Here is a 17,916-nt window from a genome sequence, read left to right on the forward strand (position 1 = left end):
TAAAATTGAAAGGAAAAAACACATTTTTTAAACTAAAATGTTGCAGTTACATAGTTACACCTTTGAACAGCTATTGTTTTGTTTTCAGCTCTCGGTTTTCCTGCTGTCTAATCTAAAATGAAACTCAGACATCCTCATGGGATACCTGACATTTGCATCCTTCTGCTAAAGCCACAGTTTGGAAAAAGTTTACAAAGGATCACCCAAAACTCACACTGCACCTTTTCAACAACAGTCTGGAAAAGGGTGGAAAATGTTATTTTTTTTCCCACAGCTTTGTGGATGGCTGTGTTCTACAAGCAACAACAACATTCAGTATTCTCTTTGGAGAATACAGGCCAAAAAGCAAGGTCACAAGCCAGAAGCCTTTTCTCTTACTGAAGCTCACAGATTTTTTTTATTTTCCAATTCTTGAGACAATGCTTTTATGTCTTTTAAGGTCTTAAATTAACTTTGGCGTTTTGTATCTCTTTTATTTTTTTTACACTAAATGTGTGCATAATTCTCCCAGTGTTGTGTAACTTTCAATGAATTTAGTAGGCTTTTTATGTTATTGCTGTCGATGTACAGCACTTTGGTTGACATTTTGTCTAAAAAAAGAAATAGGGTTTTTTCCAAAGAAATTGGCTGGGCCTGGCTAAAACCTAGATTTTAGATTTTAACCTAGACTACGTTTTTAAATGATACCATTTAAAAAGGTCCTAATGCCAACTACGAGTTCAAAAACCTGTTTGATAAGAACTTGATTTCTTCCACAATCATATCGGTCAGATATGAACAAAAACACGGTTTCTAAGGCAACCCACGACAATATCCGTACCGTCCTCCTCCACCTCCACTGAACTTCACTAGAGCTGCTAACCTGACCTGTGGAGGAAACAATCTCATAGCAGAGACGTCTGGATCTCAGACGGCAAGACCTTTAGAGATGCGGACAATCAACGCTCCCTGACAACAAGCTGAGATAAAGATGTAAATGAGATACATATACAAGAATTACGGCTGATTATCTGAAGCTGGAGAGGAAAAGATGATTCTATTCTGTTATGAGAATATATGACTCCAACAAAAGAAAGCTACGAGTCAACAAATCCCTGAAATTACTGAAAGGAGTCAAATCTCCTTTCAGTAACATCATTTTTTAGACTGTTAACAAGCCAGATGTTGCTTTCACTCAGATGTTATATAAATGGAATCTGACCAGCCTGAAGGGAGGACAACTCTCCTGAGGTTAAAACTCAGTTTTTTTCAACCAGATGAGCATTAAAAAGTACCCTCCAAACACCTGCTGGTGGGAATGCTTTTTTTTCCCTCCTCCCACTAAAACTCCCTGGAGTATTAGCTCAACATCACAGCAAACAGCGGTGCAGCGTCAAACTGCAGCTGGGAGAGCCGAGCACTCGAGCCTGGCCACATCTCTGAGTGAGTGGGCTGGAGCGAGAGATGGAGATGATGTTTCTATGGTGACTGGGCACATCCATTCGGGAGTCTCCAGAGAAGAGGGACTGAAAACTTCTGCAAACAGTCAGATCGCCAGTACATATTGGGGTCATATCATCATAATGGCTTCTTGACAGCTGCTAACATCTTTTGTCTATTCATCTGTTCCTTAATAGCACGTTTCATTCCCTTAAAGAGCACCGATTTTATGCGCATTATGTCTTTTAGGAGGCATACGTAAAAAATTACTTTTATATCTGCCAAATTAACAGAAATCTGAAACCATATTCAGCTGGGTTTTTGTTGTTGTTGCTATAGTATTTCCAATGGTTTTTCATTATTGTAGTAAAATAACTCATGTAAAAGACCAAATGTGCATGACAATTCACAATGCGTTTCAGACTCTACTAAACATCCTGAAACACCAAGGCCATAATATTTTAATTATTTTAGAATAAATCATTATTTGCTTTTCTCAAAACATCAGAACCGCTTACCAAAACATCACAGTGTAACAAACACAGATACAAAACTAACTGGAAAGAATCTGCTCTTCAGGTTAATTAATCAAATACACAATCAATCAAAATGTCAGTAAAATAGGTACTTTAATATTTCCCAAGAAACACATTTCTTCTTTTTTTGTATGAGATTTTACCATGAAAATAATGTTACTTAAGTGCTTCATCTGCATGTAGCCAATAAGATTATTTCCAGACAGTTTTCTACAGTGATCTCATAACATAAACTCTGCAAAGAAAGATTTTAAAAGTAAACAACAGGAATTTTATTTTATTTTTTTTTTCGGGCATAATGAAGGACCAGCAAATAAACACTTCAAAACTTTTGATTCATACTGAAATGTTCAATTTATTTAAATTTTACAGTTTTTCCTCTCATCTCTGTTGTGCATTCTTACACATGGCGCTGCTTTTAGGTTTTTCTTTCTGTTCCAACTATGTTGGCTTAGTTTCAAATAACAACATTCTAATGTCTCAAGTTTAGGATTTACAGCTAAAGCCAGGGGATGAAAACTAGACTTTTGATGCCAATAGGAAGATCGATCAGATAATGTTTGTCTGCGTGACACTATGATCGCAAAACTAGAGCTAATAGAAAATCATCATTCTCTATCATGGGACTTATTTATTGACAGACGAATCAAAACACTGCAAATCCCAAAAATGTGCAATGCTACAAAATAAGCTTTCATTACGGTCAAACTCTCAGTGCAACTATGGCACAAGACCATTTAAATCTTACAACATCTACCCTGGATTAATTATGTTCTGTACCGCAGGTGCTTGTCAATAATAAAAACGTGATTTATGTTTAGTTTTTTTTTTTACATAAAATAACATGTTGCTGGCTTCGCCACTACTTTCAGTCTGAAATATTGTCTATTTTGAACGTTTTTCTGTTCCAGGGTCATCACATTTACCATTATGAAACATGTTCTTTCTGAACAAAGCCAAACTGCAATTCATCTTCTATCACTTAGACAGGGCTAACTCGACCCAAGTTTCCATATTTTTGTTACTTAACTGAAATGTCGTTTGGTTTTTCATTCTGTTTACAATCTGGTTTAAATGTGAAAGGAAAGAAAACGGAAACGGTGTGAAATATTTATAAAATATATGAATTAGATAACTTACCGTCTTATCTCAAATTCCTTTGTTTCCGCGTTCTAGTCACAGGAATATATAATCTACAATTCTTGTCCAAAACCATGCATTTGTCATTTAAAATCTACATAAATGACTTGTTTTCTGCATCACGACTGCTCCAAGGGCGCCGCCATTTTGGATTCAATAATCTTTATTGACACAGCACGAGTGTACAACAAGTTATTTTTCTTCTTGTTCTTTTTTGTCCCAGCCACTTCACATAGTTATATAATGCTATGTGAAGTATTATATTGATTCTAATTTTATTTATTTTCTCCAGAACTAAACGCGATTGAACTTTCAGTGCTCATGCACATCTTATATCAACATATGAACGGTCCTATCATAGTATGAGTAAAATTGTTTTTGTTCATTCCAATGGGTCAAAGCAAATTTATTGCCTTCCAGCAACCATAAATTTTGCTGGTTGCTGCAAAATCACTGAAGAATTCATAGTCTTCAGTGAAAGAGAAAAAGGTTTAAGTTACCGTTTGTTTGATTTTGGCAAACTCCAAACAAATATTAGAAGAAAAATAAAATAGTTTTTTGGGCAGAGGTGCTAGAGTGCAATGTTCAGACTGAAATGTCACAAGGCAATTTAATTTGATATTTTTGCTGTTTTATTCCTCTTTATTCCTCACTGTCTGCTAATTTTACTTCCTTGGCTTGTGCATGTCATTTCTGTGGGTTTGTAGACTCATTAAAACAGCGTTTTCTCTTCAGCTGTTCAACTGTGCAGTCAGCTGTAGTTACAATGAAGCACCAAAGACCTCTTACTTCAAATGTCTGAAAGTCTTTGTAACCAATTAGATGCTTTTGGGCTTTTATTGTTATTATTTTTTAAGATTTCTGCTGGTGGTTTATCCATCCATCCATTTTCTGTTCACCTTTGTCCCTAATGGGATCGGGAGGGTTGCTGGTGCCAATCTCCAGCTAAGTTCTGGGCGAGAGGCGGGGTTCACCCTGGACAGGTCGCCAGTCTGTCGCAGCCGGTGTTTTATGATTTTTTTTTTTTTAATTAAAATTTTTACCACAATATTTTGAAAGGTTCCAATCAAGAAGCTTGAAGTATTATATCTCTTTCCTTAGAAACATTATTCTTTTTGGTTTGGTTTCAACGTGTTAATGTTGAATTAAAGTTTTATCTCAGACAGAATTAAAAATACTTCCTTAGGCAAAATGCTTTGTAATGGTTAAATATCCTAACATTCTTCTCTTGTTCCTCCTTGGATTTATTTCTTTGCTTGAAGAAAGCAATCAGAGGCAACTTCAAGGGAGACAACAGATGAACTAAACAAAGAGAAACAGAGCAAGAATCAAAGCTCTTATAAGTACAACAAAACCTCACAGAAATCAATTAAAAATGATTAAAACCTCCAGAGATCAATAGTTGTTTCAGATATGTTTTTCTCATTATTCTGTTGATCCACATGTAATTATGAACATGTTATAATATCTGCACATGCTTTCCTAAAGCACTGTAGAGTACTGTGGGAAACGTTTTGCCCCCTTACAAATATTTTATGTTTTTTTTAATATTTTGACAGTAACAAATCATCAAAAACAAGCTAGTGTAAAAAGGATAACATAAGTGAGTCCAGAACAACAACAAAAAACTCAACATGCTCTAATCTGAAAAAAGATCCAAGAACAAATGAAAAATAAAGTTACTTGATTCACAAGACTTATGGGAAAGCATTCTGTGCCCCATCATGCTATATTTGAAATAACGCTAACACAGCATTTCAGGAAAATATATCTGCTGTTGTCAAACAACGTGGTGACAATGTGATTCTGTGCTGCTTTAGGGACTGGATAACATGCCATAATTTATGGAGTGATGAATTCTGCTCTTTATCTGAAAACCTTGAAGGAGAATATTTCTCCATCAGTTCATTAAACTCAAGCTCAGATCCAAATCACACCAGAACATCCACTTCTGCATAGGTCAAAAATGTAAAAACCGAACATTTTTGAGTGGTCTAGTTAAAGTCTGGACTTAAATCCTACTGAGTTCATAATCAAAAACCCTCCTACAATTATGCACAAAATTTCCCCAGCAAAAGACTCGTTGCCAATTTTCACAAAGACTTGACGGTAGTTGTTGCTGCCAGAGGTGTCACAATTAGGCTTAGGGGGCAATTATTTTTTTCACATTGTGCCAAGTTGGTTTGGATACATTTTCATCAGTCATCTTTTTTCGCATGGCTTGCTCATTTAAACCATGTGACAACAAAGGGGCACTTTAGATCATTCTTGTCTCATATTTGATGTTTGGAGCAGGAGAGAATATCTATTTGGCAATTTCCGGCATAAAGCAAATGAGGACGTTTGTTCTAGTCTTCATCACGTTTGATAGGGAGCCAACTTCTCATCACTGTGTTGCTTCTAAAAACAATCCCCTGTGGTCGCGTTACCTTTGATCAGACAGAAACTCTTAAAGCTGCCTCATTGCAAAAGAGAAGAAGAGCAAGTGGGAAGGAAAGTTCCTCCGCCTGACGTCAGTGAGTTAAACCTGGGGCTTTGCTCCGACTTTCCCTCGTATATCAGGGCAGAAATATGTGTTCGCCTGAGGCACAACAGGATATGGATACAGAGCAGAAATGAGAAGGAAATGGGTTTCTGACACTGAGGAGATGCTAACCCCCCCAGATATAACCCCAAATCATCAGACACAGACATTCATTTGATCCTCACTTCTGCACTTAGTCCATCAATGGAAAACATCTTTTTTTCAGAAATTGAATTCATGTAGCTGTTTCATTCAGAAAATAATCTCATACATTTTACATTTATCTTCTTGCTATTATTGTTACCCATGGTGTCTGGCAATATTTTAGGGATTTTAAAGCTTTCTCACTGTTTTTCTTTGACTGTTACTCTGGTGTATTTGCAATAAGAAGTCTGAATGACCAATTTCCAAGTGGAAAAAAAAAATCAAATAGGACACCACCTGAAGTTGGAATTATGAGTTGCAAATTGAGTTTATATATTTAATAGATCTGAAAGTAAAGTGTTGTAAAAGTGCAGAGGTACATTATTTACCAGGGTTTTTCATGTCTATCAGCTTTGCATTAAAGACTGTGAACATCTAGAGACCGAAGCTGTTGCACATTCTTCTTTGCAGAGTAACTCAATCTTAGCCAGATTGGATGGAGAGCATCTGTGAAGATTAACTAGCAAGTCTTGCCGCAGATTTTTCAATTGCATTTAGCTTGACTTTGATTAGACCATTCTGTCACATGAATATGAGCTCATTCCAGTTTTTGGAGACACTTCCAGGACTGTCTGCTCAATCCATCTTCCCGCCAAGGCTTCCTTTTCCCACCCCTATATTTTACTGTGGGGATGGTGTGTTCAGAGTGCAGTGTTGGTTTTCCACCACACGTACTGTGAATCTATAAATATAAATCTACTGTAGATCTATCATAATAAATCCAAATGAAATACTGAAGCTTGTGTTGTGACGTGATGAATTGTGAAACATTCTGCACTTCAACCCCTGCCGCCGGCAAAACACTTAGACGTAAGTAAATGAGTCCATGAGGACAACGACATGATTGCGATAGTTAAGGGGATAAGGCCGATTCAAAACAACCAAAATATTGTAACACAATTATGAAAGTAAGAAAAATTGTTTTTAGCCTCGGGTTGAAAACATTTGTTTGTTTTGTCCCATTTTTTGACACTCGCCACATGCTGCGAAGATTTCTTCTATCTTCAGTCAGTGACTATTTTTCTAATTGATGCTCTAACGAGATGACATGTAAAGAAAAATGATATTGTGCAGCAGGAGCAGATGGAGACTCAGATTGTTTAAAATGAATTACGGCAGTTTACAGCATAAAGTTTGATATAAAACCTGGTAACAGTTTGTCTCGGGATCCCTCTTTCTTATGAATCTTTTTAATTGTTTCTTTATGGAACAAAATGAAAGACCCTTTTTTTCCTTTTTCTTCATCTGGATTACATTGAAAGTAACATTGGTTTTGGAAAGCAGCATTATGCTTATGTCAAGCTGGCCTACTTGTGTTTCTCAAACAAATCATGCCGAAAGCAACCAATTACCCCTCTGTTCCATTAGCGAACGCCTCCTCATTCCCAACATGACAAACAGCTGCTGGTAATCACCCCCTTTTCCCGATTGCATGTCAGCAGCAGAGCAGCAGATGACAAACAGCCTCCCAGAGCTACAGTGGCAGCAACGTGTTCGGTAGGACTCATAGGAGGGCGGGCTTGTCGCTACCTGTCCAACGTTGACCTCTTGTGACCCAGAGTCTGATTCTCGATCCGTATCTGCCAGAACCGAGGCTTCGGCCCAGGAAGCAATCTCACACCCTCTCAGCTCCTGGAGAGGGAGGACAGGCAGGCTGACGGGTCTCTGCCTGCTGTTGACCGTGTTTCGGGGAAAGTGATAAGTGTGATTTTATTTCCAAGGCCCATTTCACATCAACAGGCTTGTGCGTCCCTCGCTTATCTGCTCTCACTGGGACCGAAGGCAAAGAGAGAAGCATGATTGTACAAAAGGAGATGAGGAGCTTTGCGGCTGCAAACAAAATCCCAATCTGGGTGGATCTCTGGGGCCGCATCATGATTTATCCTGATGTTTCATCTGCCACAGCGGCACCTCGGATTAAAAATCGAATCTTTGCAGCAGGATATGCTGCTGCATCTCCCAGGAACCCCATCACATTTGAGATATTCATTATTTATTTTTGTCGTAATTGTGAAAGTTGATGACAAGATTCTGAAATGCTGAAAAATGTTACGTTAAATCGCAATTTATCAAGCTAATGTGAATACTAAATAGTCTGATCAACCTTTGATCACACTCATTTTATCTTCTGAATGTAGTTTGTGTATTAAAATATTTATATTCACCTTGAAATCAAGTTATTAAGGGTTTCATTGGATTTGTTTTATTTTTTTCTTGTGTAACTTCATTAAAACCAAACACTTAAACCATTAACGCACAACTGACTCCAATGTTCAGCCATGATTATGTTTCAGATTGACTTTTCCGGGAACTGCCTTTCTGTGCTTGCATAAATGAACTCCTAATTAGTGTAATATTTATGCCCAGAGTGATTATTGTGAATGTTAAGAGTAATGATTAACCAGCAGCCCAATACCACTCTCTGAAAAGGAAATCATACAGAATGAGTTTTAACCTTTTCATTTAAATCTTTGTCAAAGTGCAGTAATGTCTCTATATTACATGTATAAAAATACATGCATATTCAAGGCTTTCTGTCACACAACCATTTTTCATAGTGAAGCCATCACCACAGATAAATCTTATAAATATCAGTGAAAACAAGATTTTCACAGTGATAATTCAAAAATGAGTAATACTTGACATGTTTTATTTTAATGGGATAAATTTTAGTTATTTGACATTGTTTTATTGCCTTTTCAGAGTTTCAGATACAAATGGAAATTATTTAAATCTAAATGTGTCAGGACTAAGAAGCATCAAAAAGGAGTCGGATATTATATGTCCAAGTGAAACCCTAAAATAATGAGACCGTCCCTTAATAAAGACGTTATGTGGCTCAGAGTGCAACACAACAGGAAAACAAAGTTTTAAAAAACTAGAAATTACTGAATAGTAACTGTCAGTGAAAAGTTATTACTTTCCAATTAAAAGCAACCAAAACAACTAAAAGACACAAAGGAGCAAAAGACAGGAAAACCTTTAGCTTCAGGTGGGTTTTCTGCAGGAGCCACGTTTAGATCTCAGGGGTAAAAGAAGGATGTTTCAGATTCACCTCACCTCATTTTTACTCCCAAACAAAGATGAAACACAGTTGCTGAGACATGTCAGTGGTACACTTTCTAAACATTTACAGAGACTGTTGTGCTCAGCTCAATAAGACGCTGCTTACTGCAGCTACCACAATGGAAGTGTGGACTTGGATATTTTAACTTCACTGATTTTAAAGGGGAAATCTTTGAACCCACTCATTTAAAGTTCTCTGTCAGAATATCTGTTTGACCCCTGATGTTGAGGTTGAACCGGACTATGCATGTAAAATAAAAGGAATGCATCAAGAATGGATACTTCTGCACACATTAGACATAAAGTTGTCTAAAGTGTGGCCTATTAAAATTACACAAGCTAAAATTATTCTGTCAATGTAATTTACCTTTTTAAGATAACATCACTTGAATCTCTTAAATTAATATCTCTGATTAGATTGTTTTTATTTGCTTTATTATCATCACTTTTAATTACACAAACAAACTCCCATATTATTGGTGAAAAGATGGGAGCACTACTTTACTGCCTTGGTGAAAAATTCTCAGTGCCTTGCATTGTGACAGAAACCTCTGTAGACTTCAGATTCACCAGGCTTGGATGTAAAACAGGAGATTTAACACTCCTACTCTCGAAATGCATGAACCCAATCCTCAACATCTAATTAAAGCGGTCGTGTGTTAGAGCCGGTGGGTCAGAGCAACAGCGTCTGACAAAATGTGGAGCTGATGAAGGCCAAGGAGGAGCCGCTGCAGATCCTGCTCCCCTGAACACACAGACACATTTTTAGAAAATGAATCTTTCACACACTTTCCTTCAGCAGGGGCAGACTTTTATCTTACTCCATTTGCATTTTTGTCACCAAAGCAATTTGCATTTTTATAGCATAATTAATGAGCAAGGAAGTCATTTACATCTCCCTCCTCTGTTCACCGCTACATTGTCTGGAGCATATCTGATGCGAAGGGACCCGCATTCTGGATGTGTGTGGGAGGGTTTCAGAGAAACGGACAGATATCTGAATTTACAGAAAGAGAACCAAACAACTGGGTAATAGTTTTAAAGCAAAAAAAAATAAATAAATAAAATAACGGAGGCTGAATCTGCTGTCATAATTAAACTGGGACAAGAGGACAAGGTCTTTCAGGTGTAAATTGAGGCCAGAGCATCTTTATCTTCAGCACTCACATCAAACACAGAGAGGCAGGACTCTGGAGCAAATTACACCATTTAAATAGCACAAAAGGAATCAGTTCGTCCAGGTAGCATTTAAATTCCCCAGTCTGCAAAAGATGAAACAGCATAATTCATCATGATTTGGCGCCTGGTGAATGACCCAGTTCTGTCAATATCTTATGATAGTTTCTGATGCGTTATATATAAGTTGTTAGGAGGAAATAAACGCACTTATTTCCAGAGTGAAAACTTTAAAACTTTTCAAAAACGGCTGAGATAAAATAGAAACACAACAGCTTGAGGAAAATAGAAGTAAGTGCTGTGTGGTGATAGATTTGCGTTTGTGACTGCTTTTTAAAGGGGTTTTTTTTACCTGTTTTAGGAATGAATAACATTAAAGATACATACGGTGAAAAAGTGAATCATATTTCCCGTACTTTGAATTTGAGTCAAGCTAAATCCAGTTTGAAACATTCACTGCCAAAACTGACCAGGTGTTCAACCAAAGATCTAAATGTTGTTTCAGGTGGCATTAGAGCAACCAGGTGACGAAGCCACGTGTTTATTGATGTGTCTGGCTTCCCCTCAGTGCACAACGTGACGGATGGAGACAAGCACCAGCATAAACAAAGCTTGCGAGCGGAGAGCAGGTGAACACACAAGGGATTATAAACAGATGCCTTTTTTTTTTTCTTTTTTTTTGAAAATGCCAGGAAAAAGACAAAGCATATGAAATATAGTTTTTTAAAAATAACTGCTCTCAGATTTGTGTCGTATAACATGTAAAAACAAATGAGCACGGCCTTTTCAGGTCACCTACATTTCACAGGGCTCTCCACAAATGTTTGCACATCCGTTAATCATAAATAAAAATCCTTAAAATAAGCTTGTTTTTGTTGCAGTAGCATCATGTCATACTCAAAATGTATTTTTATTCAGCGGTGATAAAATACCTTGCTAAACAATCACCCTTTTTAACACACTTACTTTCACCAATGATAGTGAGGTTGTTTCAGATCACTTTACTGTCTGTTGTAATAAATTGATGACAGTCAAATGTGTAATGCAAGATGTTGCCTTAATTAAGAATAACATTTCTCAGTAGTGAATAATGTTCTGCCAGTGTTTGTTGAGATTTGCAATTTGATGAAAAACTTGCTTTGGTTTTCTCCTTATCTGTACACACACACAAAAAAAAAAACTGCTCAACTTTAATTTTTAGGGTGGATTGAGTGAAAGCTTCACCACACAGTTTTCCCTTAGAAACTTTCATGTACTTCTGAAGCTCAGCAAACCAAATTTTTTCAGAATAAAGAAAGGGTCAGAGGTTAAGCTTCTCTGCATGGCACGCGGATTATCTTCTTATGTTTTGAGCAATTACTCAAATGAAACACCAGGCATGTTCGTTGGTGTGACCTCATCAGAAAAGTCACCTCTGAATCTGACATTTCTACCATCTTTGTCAACTTCACAGAAACGCTAAAGTGTCCTGCAAAAGTATCCATACCCAGCAGATATGTTTACGTTATCCACACCACTCAGTGTGTTTTATTAGAATTTGATGTGATAGATCATCAGAACGTAGCACATGATGGTGATGTTGGGTGAAAATGATGCATTCTCTTTTCTCTATGACCCTAGACTAAACTTCAGGGTAATAAATTGATCTCACAAGTCATGCATTAAGTAAATGAAATAAACACAATTTCCGTGGTAAAAAAAAAAAATAGTGGTGGCAGTACTATACTGCAGAGAAAAACATCCCAATGATACTTCTTTGGGATGTCCAATTACTCTGTACCAAAGTAGTTGTCCTAGTGCTAGATCTACAATGGACTGGGTTAGATCAAAGCATATTCATGTGCTAATATGGCTCAATCAAAGTCCAGACCCCAATACATCTGAGAATTAGTGGCAAATTGAAAGTTCAGGCTTGCAGATGCTCTACATCCAATCTGAACTAACTTGATTTGGTTGGTATAGAAAACTTTACATTTATTTTAGTCTCTAGCAGAAAAAGGTGTTCCTGTGACGTATTGACTCAGAGGGTTGAGGTGCATGCCACACTTTGTAGATTTTTATTTGTAAAGCATCCTGCAAAGCAAGCAGTTTGCTCCACTTGACAATTACTTTTTCACGCTGGTGTAAAAATATGAAATGTATTTATGTCAACAAACACAAATGATTTCGGTGATTGTAAAGTTTGAGGGCTTTGAATTACTTGTAATTATTCTGGAGCGGGTTTGATAAATTGAGGACAAAACTGTGCACAGGTGGACTTCTAGGACTTCTCTACCTAAACTCGTTTCCCCCAATCCTATAAAAGCTGGCTTGAGCTGATAAAGTGGCTAATATGGAGCAACAGCTCCATTGGCTCTGACAGCAGACTGAGATGAATGGCTTTTTCTATCAGGAATTAGGGTCTTCTGCCGCCAGGAAGTTTCTAAAGCAGGTCAGCGTCATTAAGCGGACGGCGTGTTTTGCGCTCGTCTCTGCTGTCCCTGCGCACTGGAGACTCTCCCCACACCATTCCCCAGTGTTTTGGTGCTCGGTGCTCACACCTGAAGTGACAGAGCCGAGCTCAAAGCGCACAGAGCTGGGTTTGGAGAGCCAGACAGAGAAAAAAGATTTATGCAGGAGGAAGGATGCGCGCATATGGCGAGAGTTGGATGGGTTCGTTGTGAATGAATTTCTCCTCTAAGAGCTGCATTTATTTAAGAAGAAATCACAAGCGTCTGGCGTTTCTGCGCGCTGCTCTTCCTGCCTGCCGTCCGAGGTTCTTCGAAGCACCATGCGAGCCGGAGAGACGCGCCTTATGCCATGTTGAACAGCTCCCCGACCCTCCTACTGGCTCTGACCGCGGTGGCCGCACTTCTCTCGCCATGCCGAGGCTGGAGCGACGAGGACTTCCTCCTGCCGCCCATCAACTCCTCCAACAGGTTCTTGGCCAACCTGGAGGTGGACGTGCGCTTCTCCAAGAGGTCCGTGGAGGAAAGCGACGCCTCGCCCGAAGCATCCCCGCTGCAGAGCCTCGCTCCAGCGCAGTCCCAGTGCAACGTGACGGTCCACAGGCTGCTGCCCACCTCGCTGGTGGCCCGCTGGGACAGCAGCTTCGGCTTCCAGTGTGATGTGCTCGTCTACACCACCAACAACCACGGCAGGGCGTTCTTCTCCGCCTCCTTCAACCGGGCCATCTCACCCGTGGTGATCGAGCACCTCGGGGTCACCGGGGGTCAGCAGGAGATGAGGCTGTGCGTGGGTTGCGGGATGTCCCGGTACCGCCGGTTCGGCCAGGGCAGGTCGAGGGGACAGCAGAGCGGGGACCAGGTGGCTTTCTGCTGCGTGGATTTCAGCCTGGACGAGCTGAAGGGGGACAAAAGTTGGAGGCTGAACAGGAAGCCCATCGAGTCGACACTTGTGGCTTGTTTCATGACTCTGGTCATCATCGTGTGGAGTGTTGCTGCTCTCATATGGCCGGTACCGATCATTGCAGGATTTCTGCCTAACGGTATGGAGCAGAGGAGACCCAGATAACTGAAAAACCCACGACACTAAAGGGCTATTCCGCTGCATTTAACAACCCCTGCCGTCATAAATCTGAATAATAAGGATGGTCAAACTTCACCAAGATTATTTTAGACTTATTTCAGTCTATCAAATACAAGTTGGGATTTGTGAAACCTTTGTGAAATGTCATGAATGAGCAATTTTAAGGCTTATCTGAACGCCGCACAAAATCACACGACCAAGACAATTATTCTAGCTTTACGAAGCCTGTATTTAATACATAAAAACATTAAATACAGATTATGTAAAACGTCGTTTCTGATTGGTTGAGTTCAGTTTTAAAAAGTAAAGAAAAAAACTATTTTGAGGTTTGTTTTAACATCACTAAGCTAATTTTCAAACTGGATCATGTTTGATAAATTATGCCACATGGACAGCTCAAACTAGCTGTTGTAAGACATTTTATAAAAATGTTTTACAACATTGTGGTTTTTGCAGTCCTAGTTGTTTGTCTCTAAAAAAAGATTCTTCTTTTGCTCAGAGACCATCAAATCTGGGCTCCAGCTTGAAGGTTACAGAACCTGGACAAATAAAATCCATACAGAACAATCTGGGGATAGACAGTATAGGATTGGAGGATTTTCTGAAACCCGGTTTCAGAAAATGTAGAAAATATAGAGCTGTTGTAAGGTTTTGTTTTATTTTTGTTTGTATTATTTATTTTGCTTGATACCACTTTACAGGACTTCCTTCCTGACATTTTTATAAAACAAATTTACTTTAAAGGACGCACTATGTGTAATTTCTGATTCAAATTTACTAAGACTCCAAAAAGAGTCAATTGAAGGCTTTTTTTTCCCCCCATAAGACCAAGTTATTTAGTTGAAAAGTTGAAAAGTACACCACTTAAACAGATCACATCTGAACAAAATAAGTTTTTTTAATATGTGAGCCCAATTGTAAAAACAACTTTTAAAAAACTTGATTTCAAAGCTTCATTTTGGCCCATGCACCTTAAATGAGGTTCACTATGAAACGAAACTGACGACAGACGAGTCCAGGCTTGCCCTGTCTGTGTGATCCAGTTTTCAAGCTGGAGCTCATGTAAATTATTCTTGGATCATAAAAATTAAGGTTTCATGTTCCAAGGATCACAACATTTTATGTTTTCTAGATTTTATCTCTAGAGCAGCATAGCTGTGTTCATGTTCAGCTGTTTAGGTATGTAATCATAAGGCTGGATCTATAATGTAAGATGCTACAAACTTGTTCTTCTGTAAAAGGTCTGAAGAAAAGTTTCACTGATAACAAAGTATCTGTCCTTTAGTGCAGAATAATGCTGTAAATGTTTGAACACTCCTGGTGGTGTAATTTGTGCTAGGGTGAAAAAAAAGGTACATTTGAGATTCTTCACAAATTGTATTTGATAGATGTAAAGCAATCCAGTTCTAATGTGAGCAGTATTAGGTTTTTAAATTTCCAGCTAGAGCAGATCAAAGGCAGTCCTGATTTGTTAAATGCAGTGAAATAGTCCAGCCAAGTGCAGTCGGACGCCGACTTCAGTGTGTTGAAAAAACAAACTTTCATATGTGAATATAGCCTGTGCTGCCTATACTATAACTGTAGCCATTCAGTAAATGAATGTGGAGACCCTCAGAAGTTTGGGTTGATCTTTAGACTCCTCCTCTTTAGGACAAACCAAGGTAAAGTCTAATTATAATAGCCAATGGTAATCTATACTGGGACCAACACCAATGTGTTTTGTACACCCTTATAAGCCTTCCTAGATAATGTCAGCGTAAACTGTGCCACCTTCTATCTTTAAACGGTGTTTGTATAGTTTTTAATCTTTTTAGACTGTTTTTGCCTTATAATACCAAGTTTAGGACTTTTGCACAGAAAACTGAACATTAAAGTGTGCTGTCACTGTGGACTACTTAACCTATTATCAAGCTGTGTAACATTTATTTATTATTTAATAAAACCATGACAAATACATGTTAGTTATAAAAAAGGTTTTAGTTATCATATTGTTACATTTCTAAAAGTCGAATAGAGCTGTTTATTTGCATTAATGTTTCAAACTTTTAATGAAATAAATATTTAAATCCTTTAGCCTGCTATAGTTTTCTCTGACTCTTTTTCTGTGTTTTAAATCCGTTTGTTCAAGACTTAATTCTGTTATTACTATTCTTCTATCATTGCAATAAGAATAATAAATTTAATGTGTCTTTTTTTTCAGCGTGCTCAGTTTGCTGTTTGGTAAATATTTTTCATAGGAACGAAATGGAATTGTAAGTAAAAGAGATACTCTAATAACACAAGGTTTCTGTATGCAAAATGGTTTGACACAGCAACCATGCTGATGTTATATTTATTTAAAACAAGAAAAAATATTTTCATGACGACAGATTTATTGTGTTGTTCAAATAATGCCAAAAATCCCTTGGTTTTCCTGTTTCTTCAAAGGGAAAGAAAAAAATATCAATTTCATAGGTTTCTAAAACCCAGTTAAAGTTTGTTTTATTTTGTTATTTGACTTTTTTCCTTGCTTTTTGTGATGACATCCCCCTGTGCCTTCTCCTTGTCTTCATACTTTCACCTTCCTCCTACCAAGACGACTGGTTTGTTGTTGTTTGCCCAACCTGCCTTTCTACTTTTCATGACAGTCAGTTGCGTATGTCAAGGTATAGTAGTCTTTATCTGTGTGATCAGTTCATAAAAGAAATTGTTCCCCCTCCGGTCTGACAGACTGCTTTCAATGTTGCCCCATCATGTCACAGAGATGCAGCGTTTCTGTGAAAGCAGAAAAAGTGTGTTGTACTGTAACAATAACATGTGACTGAATCAATTCCATGGAATTAAATCAGGAAAAGGTGCCAGCATTAGTTCATGTTTTGTTTAGCTGATTTTTCTTTTTAGGATTTTTAAAAAATATATAGTGTAAGTGTCATTTTTTAAAAGAAAGAATATCACACCAACAACTAGAAGTCCTGAGTTACTGAAACTTATTTCATACAGTTAATCCAACTATTTCCCAGTCTGTCTGCTCTGACTGACTGACAACTGATGACTGAAGTGACTAACTGGCTGACTGGTAAAAAAAAAAAAGAGCTACCTAAAATCTACGTATTTATACCGTGAAACACCCACGTCCCAAACTGAAATTAATTAACTAATTAAGTGAATTACTAACCAAAGAACGTATTTTAAATAACAAATTAAACAAAGATTCCAATTATAAATCAACTATAAAATAAACAAAAAATAAAAATAAACTAAATAACCTCAAATCTAAGATTTAACTGAAAATGGAGGAATAGCTCCTAAACATTGTATGAACACTTTTCAGAGTATTGTACTTTCAGAAAATAATAGTCGACTCCTGCATAACACAGTAACCACAAACAATGTTGATCTGAAGCATAATCAGTACTTTAGGTGTTGTCGAGCCTGATATACTTTGAGTTAAACTTCACCTTTCATAGAGAGACCATTTCATTTTTGTGTGTTCATCATAAGATCATTGTCTGCCAAATTCATATCATCATAAAAATGCACTTTATAAGATGCATGTTTCATGAAACAAAGAACTTGAAATGGAGAGTCTTATTCAAACTCATGTAAAAACAAATCAATAAAATGAAATTGTAAATTAAATTATTAAAATCTGTATTTTGCATCAATATTCTGTAGGCAATAAACTGACAAAAGCCCTTACAGCTGCAAAAGCCCTTAGAGCAGGGGTCTCAAACTCAATTTCCCTGGGGGCCGATGGAGGTAGAGTCTGGGTGAGGCTGGGCCGCATCGGGTTTTCCACAAGAAAAGCTCTTACAAAAACATTCCAATGTTATCAAATGTCTTTATTTTTATTTTTTAAACACAAAATAAGATGAAAAAATAAATAAATTAACAATTCATAAGAAAAAAATTAATCAGTAATAAATAAATAAAATATAATAATAACACAGCAGCTATAGAAGACTAGATAAATGTAATTATTATAATTCAGATTCAAATGGCTGTATTAACAGTTCTTTAACCTTTAACTTTCTGAACATGAATGGAACATTGAACATAAACTGTTATGAATATAACAGTTTATAAACTGTTTCTTCTGCCTACTTCTTACTGCTAGAGGTCTGGCAGCGCTTCCTCTCGCATAGACAAGCCACATTTGGCTTAAGGGAGGAGGCAGTTGAGACCCTAAGTAGAGCTTGAAGATGCTCGTCAGTAAGTCTGGACCTGTACTTGGACTTATTGAAGTTCAAGGTAGAGAAGAGCTTTTCGCACAAGTATGTGCTCCCAAAAAGACACATGGTTCGCTTGAACATTTGGGAAAGCTCAGGGAAGCTGGGTGGCAAT

The 17,916-nt window shown here is 37.6% G+C and overlaps 2 protein-coding genes across 3 annotated transcripts in view; one reads left to right on the forward strand and one right to left on the reverse strand.

Moving 5' to 3' along the window:
- lars2 (leucyl-tRNA synthetase 2, mitochondrial) overlaps positions 1-3,250 on the reverse strand; it is a 38,147-nt gene extending 34,897 nt beyond the window's left edge. For both annotated transcript variants that reach the window (XM_044116455.1, XM_044116454.1), the window contains exon 1: positions 3,096-3,250. The gene's annotated coding sequence lies outside the window, so the exon portion shown is untranslated. The remainder of the gene's footprint in view (positions 1-3,095) is intronic.
- A 6,834-nt stretch (positions 3,251-10,084) lies between these two features.
- LOC122830787 (transmembrane protein 158) lies at positions 10,085-15,666 on the forward strand. Its single transcript, XM_044116456.1, has one exon. It carries the CDS (start codon positions 12,865-12,867, stop codon positions 13,576-13,578), a length of 714 nt encoding a protein of 237 aa, XP_043972391.1. The 5' UTR covers positions 10,085-12,864; the 3' UTR covers positions 13,579-15,666.
- The last annotated feature ends 2,250 nt before the right edge of the window (positions 15,667-17,916 follow it).

This window comes from Gambusia affinis, linkage group LG05, assembly GCF_019740435.1.
Source record: "Gambusia affinis linkage group LG05, SWU_Gaff_1.0, whole genome shotgun sequence".
NCBI lineage: Eukaryota > Metazoa > Chordata > Actinopteri > Cyprinodontiformes > Poeciliidae > Gambusia > Gambusia affinis.